The sequence below is a fragment of the Mustela lutreola genome, chromosome 3 (genome assembly GCF_030435805.1).
Source record: "Mustela lutreola isolate mMusLut2 chromosome 3, mMusLut2.pri, whole genome shotgun sequence".
NCBI lineage: Eukaryota > Metazoa > Chordata > Mammalia > Carnivora > Mustelidae > Mustela > Mustela lutreola.
In genome coordinates, this window is record NC_081292.1 from 170808704 (window position 1) to 170821679 (window position 12976).

The 12976-nt window shown below is 52.2% G+C and overlaps 1 protein-coding gene across 1 annotated transcript in view; it reads right to left on the reverse strand.

Annotated features, from left to right (window-relative positions):
• Positions 1–8702, reverse strand: part of INPP5D (inositol polyphosphate-5-phosphatase D) — a 111449-nt gene extending 102747 nt beyond the window's left edge. Inside the window, exon 1 of the mRNA XM_059167690.1 lies at positions 8343–8702. Within this exon, the coding sequence (XP_059023673.1) occupies positions 8343–8476 (134 nt within the window). The 5' untranslated portion in view covers positions 8477–8702. The remainder of the gene's footprint in view (positions 1–8342) is intronic.
• Positions 8703–12976: the final 4274 nt, after the last annotated feature.

The window sequence follows — 12976 nt, forward strand, 5'->3', positions numbered from 1 at the left end:
GGCATAAATCCATTTAGTCAAAGTTTCTGAGAAAGATGATTGGTTACTAAAAAAATACACATACACCTTTGTCTTACACCATTCATTGAATCACTGATTTAATTCCAGAGAGATTAAAGTGTTCAATGTAAAAACAAAAAGAAAAACAAAAACCAGAAATAAAATCCCAAAAAAGCCTATCATTCTTCCATCTGTTTTTGCCAAATACCTTGCATGGGATATACACATTTGTTCAATCCACCGGCCGCCACTACTACGTAGCCATTCTCAGCCCTGCTTTTCAGATGAGGAAACCAAGACCCCATAGAATTGCTGGAGGCTGGACAGGCACAATCATCCTTAGCCCGAGTCTATCAAGTTCCACAGACCCTGTCCTAACCCTCCCACCTCCCAATGGGGACAGAAACAAACAAACAAACAAAACAAAATAGCCGTGCATGGACACTTCACATTGAAAAGCAAAGGAGAAAAAAAATCACAAAGGAAAAAGACTGATAGACTTCATGAAAATTTACAATCTCTGAATGTCAAAGAAATCATAAAGTTTAAAGGCAAACCACAGTGCAAATATTTGCAACAAAAGTGATCTAAGGGACAGCTGGGTGGCTCCTTCGTTAAGCTTCTGCCTTCGGCTCAGGTCATGATCTCAGGGTCCTGGGATGGAGCCCCAAGTCCAGCTCCCTGTTCAGCCTGCTTCTCCCTCTCCCACTCCCCCTGCTTGTGTTCCCTCTTTGGTTGTCTCTCTCTCTGTCAAATAAATAAATAAAATCTTAAAAAAAAAAGTGATCTAAGGTCTTCATGCAAACAGGTACCAGAAAAACCACAGCTTCATAAGAAAAATGGCAAACAGAATGCACAACTCATTCTCCAAAGACAAATTATGAAGGTCAACAGTCCTACCAAACAAGTTTCCTGGGACTGCCACCAAGAAATGCAAAGAAAAAGGAACAGAAATGAAACACTTTCACCTTGCAACTTAATAATGTTTTTTTAAATTTCTTTTCAGCGTAACAGTATTCATTGTTTTTGCACCACACCCAGTGCTCCATGCAATCTGTGCCCTCTCTAATACCCACCACCTGGTTCCCCCAACCTCCCACCCCCCGCCCCTTCAAAACCCTCAGATCGTTTTTAAGTGCAGATGTTTTTAAGTGCAAATATTCAGTCCAGGAGACCGGAATGAGGTGAGCACCCCTCATACAGCCGGCCATAACACAAAATCGAACAAAATTTCTGGAAAGTGATTTGTCCTTCTGTATCAAAAGACTAAAAAACTTTTCAGCTCTTTGATCCGGTAATTCCACCGCTGGGAATCTGTAACCAGAAATGTCACATCTGCACTGAGCCCTCATCACCATCATGTTTGTAACAACAAAATGCTGCTGGTAACTTAAATGTCTGACAATACAAGACTTGCTTCAGAAGTTACAGCACATCATGTAATAGAATTTTGGCACCCGTTAAATATGATATTTAGGGAAAAGAATTTTAACTAACCAGGAAAGGTTAGCATTGCTAAAAAACACAAACCAAAATGACACGGTTAGAGCTAAATATATAGTACAGAGATTTATCTCTCTCTGGGAGAAAGAGGAATGCAGAGAGAGAATATACACCCACGAATTAACAGTATTTATGTTGGTCTCTCGGCAATTGGGTGATTATTTTCCTCCTTTACACTTTGTGCCCTTCATATATTATATTTAATGGTGTATTTTTAAAAAAGATTTATTTATTTATTTGACAGAGATCACAAGTAGGCAGAGAGGCAGGCAGAGAGAGGAGGAAGCAGGCTCCCTGCTGAGCAGAGAGCCTGATGTGGGGCTCATCCCAGGACCCTGGGATCATGACGTGAACCAAAAGCAGAGGCTTTTGGAGCCACCCTGGCACCCCCTTAATGCTGTATTTTTTTTTAAGTTACTTGAAAGGGACACGGCAATGCTTATTAGCAGATCTAGTTCTACGTGGCCTCTGATGCCAGCAATGGCCTCACAAGTGGTTTCCTCTTCAGAAGCCAGGTGCCTGGCTGGTAAGTGAGGAGGCTAGAGCAGCGGACCATTTTGGAGCCAGCCCTACCTGAGGTTATTTTTAAAAAGTAGCTGAACCCAAATTGTTTGGGTGCTGGTACTTGTTAAAACTATATATATATATATATATATATATATATATATATATTTTCATTTTTATCTTATTTTTTTAAAGATTTTTGTTTATTTGTCAGAGAGAGACACAGGGAGAGAGGGAGCACAAGCAGGGGGAGTGGAGAGGGAGAAGCAGGCCTCCTGCTGAGCAGATGTGGGGCTCCATCCCAGGACCCTGGGATCATGACCTGAGCTAAAGGCAGATCTTTTTTTGTTTGTTTGTTTTGGTTTTTTGGGAAAGATTTATTTATTTATTTATTTGACAGACAGAGATCACAAGTAGGCAGAGAGGCAGGCAGAGAGAGAAAGGGAAGCAGGCTCCCTGCTGAGCAGAGAGCCTGATACGGGGCTTGATCCCTGGACCCTGGGATCATGACCTGAGCCGAAGGCAGAGACTTTAACCCACTGAGCCACCCAGGTGCCCCTGAAGGCAGATCTTAACAATTGAGTCACCCAGGTGCCCCAATATGAAGTTTTTCTACTTAATGGACAAAGGGGGTGTGACGTGAGCATGGGAGAAAGGAAAGATCTGGTCCCCAGAACTGTGGGCTTGTTCTCCCCACTTCCCTCCAGGACAAGGCCTGCTGCAGCTAACCGCACTGATCTCCACCTTATCTACAAGCTGGGCTCCCTCTTCAGAGCCTTAGGACTTCTGTCCCCTCAGGATCTCCCTCCTAAATGGAAACTAGTTAATCACTCTTAAGATGGCCGCCATTCCTTCTTGACTTTCTCTTCAATCTACCTGGTGCTTCTTCCTGGCATCCGTGCCCCATACCCCTCTCTCCCTCAGGCTTCTGGGCACTCAACCCTGGCCCCAGCAGCCACTGGACACTCATGCACCATTCAACTGTTCTTCCTGCCTTATCTCTTCGAGCGCTTCCTCCAAGGAGGCCCCACATGACAGCTCACTGTCTCCTGGAGGCTCTTACAGGCCTCCAGGAAGTTCTTGAACTGACACTCAGGCCCAAGCTCTCCTCTTTCCTTCTGCTGCGGAATTTTCTTCACAGACGGCCCATTCTCCCCTGCATCTGAGATGTCACTACTCACTCTATCACTTGTACGAAATAATAGCCAGTGGATGCTTATCACGTGCCTTGCCTTGGGTCACACACGTTGCCCACACTCTCCCATTTTACCCTCTCAATAATCCAATGACAACAACAGATAGACAGATAACCCTATCTTTTTAAAAGGGCAGAGGACCCGAATACATATTTCTCCAAATAAGATAGAGAAATAGCCAAGCAACGTGAAAAGAAACTCAACATCATTGGTCAATATGGAAACACAACTCAAAAGTTGCAACAAGAGGCCACTTCACACCCACCCTGGGATGGTTATTACCAAAAAGACAACGACAAAGCTGGGTAAAGATGTGGGAGCATCAGAACCCTCACACACAGCTGACGGGGACAGAAAACAGAGCCGCTTCTGTGAAAGCAGGGTGACAATCCCACAAAAAGCTAGAATTACCATAGGACCCAGCAATTCCTCCCGAGACCACCGAAAACACATAGTCTTTATGTTCACATAAAAACTTGCACACGAATGTTCACAGCAGCAATGTTCACAACAGCCCCCAAAATGGAAACAACCCACATGTCCATCAATTGATGCATGGACATGTACAGTGTGGTCTATCCACACAACAATTATTTAGCCATAAAAAGGAACACTCAGGATGCCTCACAGGTGAAATTAAACACATTGTGCTGGGTGAAAACAGCTGGACAGAGGTGGCCACGTATTATATATGATTCCATTTATAATCCAAGGACTGGGCATGTCACCAGCGACAATGCAGGGTGGGGACAGGGAGGTTAGTGTCTCATGAATAGAACTCACACCAGATATGGCCAACCACAGAGGGCCTCCCCCTTAGGACAGTGTCTCAGGGCAGGGATTTGGGCAAGAAAGGTGGGCTTTCCCTCACTTCATCACTGGGGCAAGCAGGAAGGCCTGGTCAGGGGCACCAGTGCCATTTCTCCACCATGCTTGGGCTCACACTTCAGGAGCGGGGACCACTCAACGAAGAAGCACCAGGGTCTGTGCTCATGTGAATGTAACCTGTCAGGTAGGCCAGCTTGCAAAACACACAAAAGCCAGAGCCTGTTTTGGTTCCAGAATGCTGGGTATGGGCCCAGAAAACCTGGAGACACTTGACTGGACCAGGCTCTTCTGAATCACTTCAAATAGAAGATGCCAGTGACCCATTCAACACACAGGCCTTCACAGGCACACCACTCCTGCCTGCCTTCAACCTGGAGAGAAGACTGAAAAGAGTAGCCCTTGGACAAGCTGTTACGTAAAGGGGATTTCAAGAGCCTGTGATCCTTTAGCTCTGGCTGCTGGCAACTGTCTGGGCCAGCATTTGTCCTCACTTTCTGTCAACACCAAGTATGAAAACCAATAGTTCTTTGCATTGCACAAAAATAAGCAATGAGCAGTGCAAACCTGACTCAAATGTTGGAAGGGGATTGGAGGAAGGGGGTCATGCCATGCATTCTCACCACAGGATATGCTTTACACCTCTCCTGGACATCAATGCCCTCCCACGACCCTTCTCTGTGCCTCTCCTTTCCAGGCCTCCCTGACCCCACGCACACCTAGGCTGGCTGGCTCCCCTCCTTTTCTCCCTCCTGAGAATGGCCTGAGTTCAAGTCCTGACCCTGCCCGTTATCAGTCCTATAAACATGACAGGCCGCCTAACCTCTCTGGGTCTCAGCTTCCTCATCTGTAAAGTGGGGATGATGGGAGTCCTTCCTCCAAAGGCCATCAGGGACAGTGAGTTAATCCAGGTAAAGAACCTAGAATAGGCAGCCGGGCACACAGTAAGCCTTCAGGAGTCTTTTGGGTTATTTTTAGACAGAAGAGGTGAGCAACCCCCTTCTCTTAGGGGAACAAGGCTTAAGACTTACTCTACCTCAGTGGCCCTATCACATTCTGGTGTCCCAACAAGAAGAATGCCTTCTCTGAGGGAACTTTTGGTGGCTCAGTGTCCTTCTAGTGCTTCTTTATCCTAGGGGCTGTGCTGACGAGGCCTCCAATCAAGGCTGCCTGGTACACTGTCCCTGGGAAGGCAACTGTGGCTGTGCCTGGGCACCTCGGGGGACAGAGGGTTGTTGTCGTGAGGAAACCAAGACCACTTCCCTGCCCCGGCTGCCTGGACGGGGTGCTGGTTCCTGACCAAAAGGCTGTACATGCCTGCTCTTCCCCCAGGAGGAAAACCAACCCTTTCTAGTGCACTGTGGTGGGAAGGCCACCCAACTGGGCTTGTGGTGGTCCCAACGAGACTGGGTCATCATTCTAGTTCCGCCTGTGCGGCCTGAGCAAGAGGAGGCTGACCCTGCTGACCCCAGGCCCCTTCCATGGAGGGACACCCCTACCCCCGCATCCCCAAAGGTATATCTCTTTTCTGCAGCTCACCTGAAGGTAACACTGACCCCATGCAGACGGGCCACCCTGGCAGGAGAGGAGGGCGTGAGCTTGATACCCCTTCATGTCCCCATCCCAGATGGGTCGGACGCCCCCTCTAGGTGCCCTGTGGCAGCTTTGAGTCGGGTCAGGGGAGGCTGACGCTAGCCCCATCTGGACAAGCCGGCCGTCCCTCATGTTTTCAAGCCCCTTGTCGCAAGATGACAGAGCTAGACTCAAACCACGTGGCCAGCTGCCTGGGGTCTTCCCCCTCCAGCTCTCTGTGCCCAAGAAGGGCCTCTGGGATCTCCCTCCAGCAGGGCTCTCTGAGCTGTGGAGGAAAGGGCTGAGCTTTCCTGCCCAGAGGCAGGTGGTAGGGCTGACCTCTGGGGAGGAAATGTGGGTTTTCGAGGCCTGGGGTGATGGTGCGCTCTTGTCACGTGGGCGGCCCTGAATTGCAGCCTTGTCTTTCGGCGTCTCCCTCCCCCCTCCCTCATTTCATTTAAATAGTCAAATCCTGTTCTCTTTCCTGGGCACCAAGGCCACCAGGGAGAAGGTGTACACAGTTCCTGGTGCTCCCAACACAGCAGCTTAGCTTCCCTGCTGTCCCCTCACTCACTGGTGGGCAGCGGGGAGAGGCTCCAGCCACTGGGCACAGGCAGAAGGAGGTCTTGGCATGCCTGGCCAGGAAGCCTTTTCCCTTGGATGTTTCTAGAGAGGGAGGGCAAGCTCCTGGTGGCTTCCTTCTGCAGGCCTGGCTCCCCGGGATCCCTGCACTCCTAGCTGACTTCCAGACAGACAGCACTTGGGAAATGGAGGAAAGCCCAGCTGCTTTTCACTCTGTCAGGGTTCCTAGCACTAGGAGGAATCCAAGCGCTGGGGTCTGTACCTAAAAGGGCTTTGAGGATGGGAGCTTATGAGAAGAGCAGACATCTGTGGGCACCACGGGCACCGTCCCTAAGAAACAGACCCTGTATCTTCGCTGCAACTCTGAGAGTAATTCAGTGCAGATGGGCAGAGGGGAGGACAGAGGGAGGAAGGAATACAGAAAACTAGGCCCGGACCCCAGCCTGCCACCAGCCAGCAGGGCAATGGAGCCAAAGGCCTCCCCTTTCAGAGCTCCTTCCACTCACTCACAGTCTGGAGCCGAGGGACAAGAGGTTCGCAAGGGGCCTCTATGCCCAGCCCTAGCTCTGGCTTGCCAGCGCGGAGTCAGAGACCGTGTCTGTAACCTGTGCACAACCTGAGCACCCTGCCAGAGCACCCTGACCAAAGGGCCACTGGGAGGGTCCTGGAAACTCTCAGTGGGAGGCTCAGCCCACAGCTAACACCCACTAGCTTGAGCCGTCCACAGGGCAAGAGAGAGCCATGGGGGCCCAGTGGAGTCAGTATGGAGTGTTCACATCCTTTCCAAGGCCCCACTGGCAGGTGCCCACAGAGGCAGTGCCTGCGGGGAAGTCCTGGGTCCCTTCCCCTGAGTGCAAAAGTGGGGGGTGGTAGGGGAAGTTGGCCTTGGGAGATGAGCCTCTGGTGCAGTCAGCATTTGACACCACTGGCCAGCTGCATCCTTGTCAGCACCCTGGCTTCTCTTGCTGTCCCCTGGAACCCTATGTTCACACTTGGCCTGACGGCGTTAGGAGCAGGGCAGCAAGGGTCCAGTTACCTGGGTGCATGCATCCTCTGGGGGCAGATGGCCCTGGCTTTGACTGTCATCAGTCTCTGAGCCCATCAGAGCCTCAGTTTCCTCTTCTGTAAAGGGGACTGACAGGGGCCCTGCAGTTCAGGCTGCCATGAGGATGAAATGGGGTAACAGCAAGACAAACGCTTACACTCAATGCTCAAAACAGGTCTGCGGTCAGTGACTTACTTCCCATCCTGCCTGTTCTGACTTTCTGCAAGTCCATGGATGCTACCTGAGAGGAGCAGGGGGACAACCTACCCCCAACAGTGCCTTGAGGGGTGGTGAGATGACAGGCCTGCAAGCGTGAGGGCCTTTTTCAGACATGGGTCAAGCAAGGGTGTTTTAAAAAAGAACCTTCAGCAAGTGGCTGTTTCCTCCGTTGTTAAGACAACTGGAGGTTTCAGCAATATCCCAGAGCTGGAAGTGGGGTGAAGCGGGGGTGTGGGGAGAGTTGATGATGGCCAAGAGGCAAAAACTGGCTGGGGACACAGCCCAGGGCTGAGGACACAGCCCAGGGCTGGGGTGTGGAGAGAAGAGTCTCTCCCTGTCAGTGATGGTGACTTCCTCTGCTCTCAGGGCCCAGAACGCAACTTTGGGGTGAACTGAGAGCTCTTTCTGGAGTGAACCCACCCCATATTCTGATTCCCCGAACAACAACTTCCTCCAGGGACCCAAAGCCTAGGTTCCAGAAAGGTTCTCTCTTGCCACATCTGTTCTTCCACAAGGGTTTCCAGGCTGGGCAACTTAGACCAACACCTGAGCTGACCAAGCCGCTTTCCAACACAGGCACCCGCTTCGGATCCCTGAGCTTCCACCTGCCTCCCAGAACCTGGAGACCCCCGGCCCAGCCCCTGGCACCACCGCCCCTGGATAGCGGGCAAGGGTGACCAGGTCCCCGGTGGTCCTAGGGAGCTCCTGGGGCAAAAAACCTGAGCTCCAAGGCCCCGCAGGGCCCACAGTGGGCCTTGGCTGGACCCACCAACAAATCTGGGCAACAGGCAAGACAGGTACACGCATCCCGTGCCATGAAGACAATTTGTCCCCGCGTGGGCGCGAGGCCCCAGCCGGCCTCCCCTCCCCGGCCAGGGCGGGCGCCGCGCACTTACAACACACACAGCGCGTAGGCCCGGGAGATGGACTCGCTGGCGCGCACGAGGAAGCTCCCGTCCTTGCCCGTCCTGGACAGCAGCTCCTCGGCCTTGGAGCGGGTGATGTTGCCGTGGTTCCAGCAGGGGACCATGGCGGGCACGGGCCTCCCGGGGCGGGGCCGGCGGCCACCGCAGGACCGACGCGCCACTGAGGGTCGCCGAGGCCCCTGCACTGGGAGCTGGAGCCGCCGTCTGTCTGTCCCCTCTCGGCTGCCCCGCTGCTGCCACCAGCTCCCTGACGGACTTCCTGTTTCAGGAGCTCGGCGGGGGAAAGGAAGCCAGCGGCCGCGGAGAACTTCCTCATTGCGGAGACCAGCCGGGGAGGCCGCCTGCTCCTTCCCACCCCGCCCACCCGCCTGCCGCCCCTCCCCACCGAGGCCTGGGGGGGGGGGGGCAGCTGCTCTGGGGTGGAGAGGTCCACGGCTGGCTTCTGGAGAAGGGTGGTCTACCAGGTGTGGACCGGCCAAAGCAGTGGCCACCAGCGGCCTGGCCTGCTGTTCACGTGGGAGGGCCGGGCTAGATCCCTCCGCCTTCGGGCCTACACTGCCCCAGAGCTGCTTCTCCCACCCGGGCCTGCGCACCCGGAACCTGGCAAAACTGAAGGGTGGGGGCACAGGTGAGCCCCAGCCCCACGTGAGAGACTCAGGGCACCGTGCAGCCCTGGGTGCTGGGAGGACCTTGGATGACACCACCGAAGGGCTCCAAGGGCCCGGGTGACAACTCTGTGACAACCTTAACCCTCAGGGGCCTGTGGGTGTGAAGGAGCCCTGCTCTCCAGGGCCGCCCTGCTTAGTGACACAAGAAGGGTGTAGAGGGCCCGAAACATGGACATAGCACCGGGCGAACACAGGCTGGGTTTTCACCTCTGGGTCTTTCCAAGATGCTGGGGAAATCACACTTCGCTCCGGGCTGGCCACCTGGCCAAGGAGAAGCAATGGGTCTTCCAGTGTGCCTTACCTCAGCGGAGTGGGCGTGGCCGGCAAGGCTGTGGCTCTTCCCAGTCTGGGCGTGACTGCACGTGCCGGTGGCTCAAAGGAGAGCTGACTCCCAGGGGCCACCACCCTAGATCAGCGCGTTCTGGGGGCTCCAAAGCGGACACCCAGGCCTGGGGTGCACTCAGTTCTTGGGTCAAGCCAACCAGAGTGAAGGGTCACTGTGACCTATTGCACAAGGTGTGCTGCCCCTCAATCCCACACCCAGACCTTGCCCCAACAACCCCTGCCCAACCAAGACCTGACAGGAGACCTCCCTCCACAGGCGGGAGCTCAGGGAGCCTCCATCCGAAACCCATAGCTCTACATCCGCATTTGAGCTGCAGGAGCTGCCAGACTTCTCTCTGTCAGCCCGTTTCCTCTTTTCTACCTTGAGGAAAGTAGCTCCTAAGGGAGCTCACCTGCGCTGTGGTGCCCCCAGCACCTCCTCTTCATGGACATACTCCCGCATAGCAAGTGTTTCTGAACAACCACACTCTGATTCTGAGGCCCAGAGTGTGGCCCCTGGGCTCCAGGTGAAGTTCCTTCTGGAAACTCCAGCCCAGTAACCTCCCCAGTCCTCTCTCCCACCTCCCCAAGTCACTCTGAGCTTCCTCTCCCCTCACTGCCCCTCCCCCCGCTCCTTCCACTGGGCCAGTGACTCAACTCCCAAATCCTCAGAACATAGGAAGTGTAGGAAGCGAGGGTCCTCTGGGCAGGTTCTAAGATACTCACGGGGAAATGATGAGGACAAGGGCTAGCCTCCACTCTCTGGCCTTTCAGAAGCCAGCAGATGGATCCTCTTATCACCCACTTAGCACTGGTCTTGCCTCCCTGCTAACCTCCGCCAGCCTCCTCATTGGTCTCAGTCTCGAAGCCCCTAGTCTCTCTAGGGCCCATCAGGAGGACCCATCTACAATCCTGGCCCCTCAGGACTTCGACAATTCATCCATCACAAATGGAAAACTGACTCTTCCATTTATAACTATCTTCTTGGCATACTCTCCAGCTCCCCGCCTTCCCTCTCTCAGGCCTCTAGCCCCACCAAGTCCTGCCTCTCAGCAGAACTGGGTGACCACTGGGACTGCCCTTGTCCTTCGACTCCACTGTGATTTCCCTTGGACACACATGACACATACATGACACATATGTTTCCCTAATTTTTAGGGCCCATCCCATCTCTATTTCCGCCCAATGCAGTTGCCTGAGCCATCTGACATGGTCCGCTTCCTGGTCCCCCATCCTTCTGCTCCCCATGTTTGAAAAACTGCAATACTTTTTTTTTTTTAAGATTTTTTTTTTTTTAAGATTTTATTTATTTATTTGACAGAGAGAGATCACAAGTAGGCAGAGAGGCAGGCAGAGAGAGAGAGAGAGAGGGAAGCAGGCTCCCTGCTGGGCAGAGAGCCTGATGCGGGACTCCATCCCAGGACCCTGAGATCATGACCTGAGCTGAAGGCAGCGGCTTAACCCACTGAGCCACCCAGGCGCCCTTTTTTTAAAAGATTTTTTATTTATTTATTTGACAGAGAGAGATCACAAGTAGGCAGAGAGGCAGGCAGAGAGAGAGAGAGAGAGGGAAGCAGGCTCCCTGCTGGGCAGAGAGCCTGATGCGGGACTCCATCCCAGGACCCTGAGATCATGACCTGAGCCGAAGGCAGCAGCTTAACCCACTGAGCCACCCAGGTGCCCCAAAAAACTACAATACTTTTTAAAAAAGATTTTATTTATTTAAGAGAGAGAACACATGGGGCAGGGAGAGTCCTAGGCAGGGAAAGGGAGGGAGAGTCCTAGGTAGACTCCACACTGGGCACAGAGCCCTCCAAGGGGCTCCATCTCACAACCCTGAGATCAAGACGCAAGTGGAAATCAAGAGTGGGGATGTTTAACTGACTGAGCCCCCTGGTGGGGGAGGCTTGGAAAACGGCAACATTTGGATCAGGACTGCCCTTATGGTGGGTGGGTGGGGCCTGGGTAAATATTTTTTGCAGGGACCATGTCTTTATACACAATGTATTAAAAATTTGTGTTATAAAATTGTGGACTCATGTGGGGTATAGTGATTTATCAATGACGATTGAGAATAATGGCTAGAGAAGTGGTGATTTTTTATACCTTTCGTATCCAGTCAGGGCACGGGAAGAGTTTGTGATGTCCAGGCTCTTGCTTCCTGTCCAGATCCCATTTTTTATTGTCTTGTGTTCACAGAAGCCCTTTGCTGGATCCCAGGGCTCCCCACAACCCCCCAGCCTGGGCCAGTAGAAGGTGTCACCCACTGACTCCTGCTGGAGAACAAGGGAGAGCAAGCGTTTATGCATAGAGTCGCCAAAGGCAAAGGGAGTTGTGATAGTCAATTTTCGGTGCAAATTGGTGAGGCCACAGTACATAGATATTTGGCCAAACATTATTCTAGTTGTCTCTGTGGAGATATTTTTAGATGAGATGAGTATTTACTTATTTTTATGTTTTATATTTTTTTATGTTACACTAGTCACCATCCAGTACTTCATTCGTTTTTGATATAGTGCTCCATGATTCATTGTTTGTGTGTAATACCCAGTGTTCATTGTAATATGTGCCCTCCTTAATACCCATCACCAGGCTCACCCATCCCTCCACTCCCTGAGATTAGTATTTAAATCATTAACTCTGGGGGTGCCTGGGTGGCTTAGTCAGTTAAGCTCCAATCATGCTCTCAGGGTCCTGATAAGAGCCCTGCATTGGGCTCCTTGTTCAGAGAGAGGCTTGCTTCTCCCTCTCTTGCTCCCCCTGCTTGTGCTCTCTCTCTCTCAAATAAATAAATAAAAATCTTAAAAAAGATAAAATTTAAGTCAGTAAACTCTGAGTAAAGCTGATTACTCTCCATATTGCCAGTGGGCCTCATATAATCAGCTGAAGGACTTACTAGAAAAGACCAAGGTGCCCCAAGAGGAGGGAATTCTGTCAGCAGACTGCCTTTGGCTTGAACTGCAGCCTCAACTCCTCCCTGGGTCTCCAGCCTGCCGTCCACCCTGCAGATTCTGGACTTACCAGTTTCCATAATCATACAAGACAATTCCTTACAAAATAAATCTGTCTCATTTATGTACACACTCACGTACACACATCCTGTCAGCACTGTAGCTCTGGAGAACCCTTACTAACACAGAAGGAAGTGTTTGAAATCTGCTCACTAGCTGGTGTCATCAGAAGTGAATGTCCCCCCCTCCCCAAACCTGATAAAAAAGCATCTTGGGCTGAAGAAGGGGAGGGAGTGCCCACTCACAGAGGTCCGGGCTAGGACCAGGGGACCTGAGCTTCCTGTCATCGAGGAGCACTGCTTTCAATGTCAGGGGCCCAGGGCAGGTGGGTTGCTCCCCCATCTCCTCTGTCCTGAGAATTTACCCTGCCCGCATTGACCCCTCCCAAATCAAAGGTCAAGGATCTCAATAACGTTACTGAGAGGGGGGAAGGGGCTCACTCTCTGACCAGAGTGTAAGTAGCCCACCCAGTGGAGATCTCCCGAGATCGGGAACACCTCCATACATAGCGAGGATCATCATACCTCTGACCCTCCACCAGGAAGGAAGGGTCCAGTCCCTCCTGCTTCAGCCCTCTCTCTCCCAGCCTCACCCCCATAAT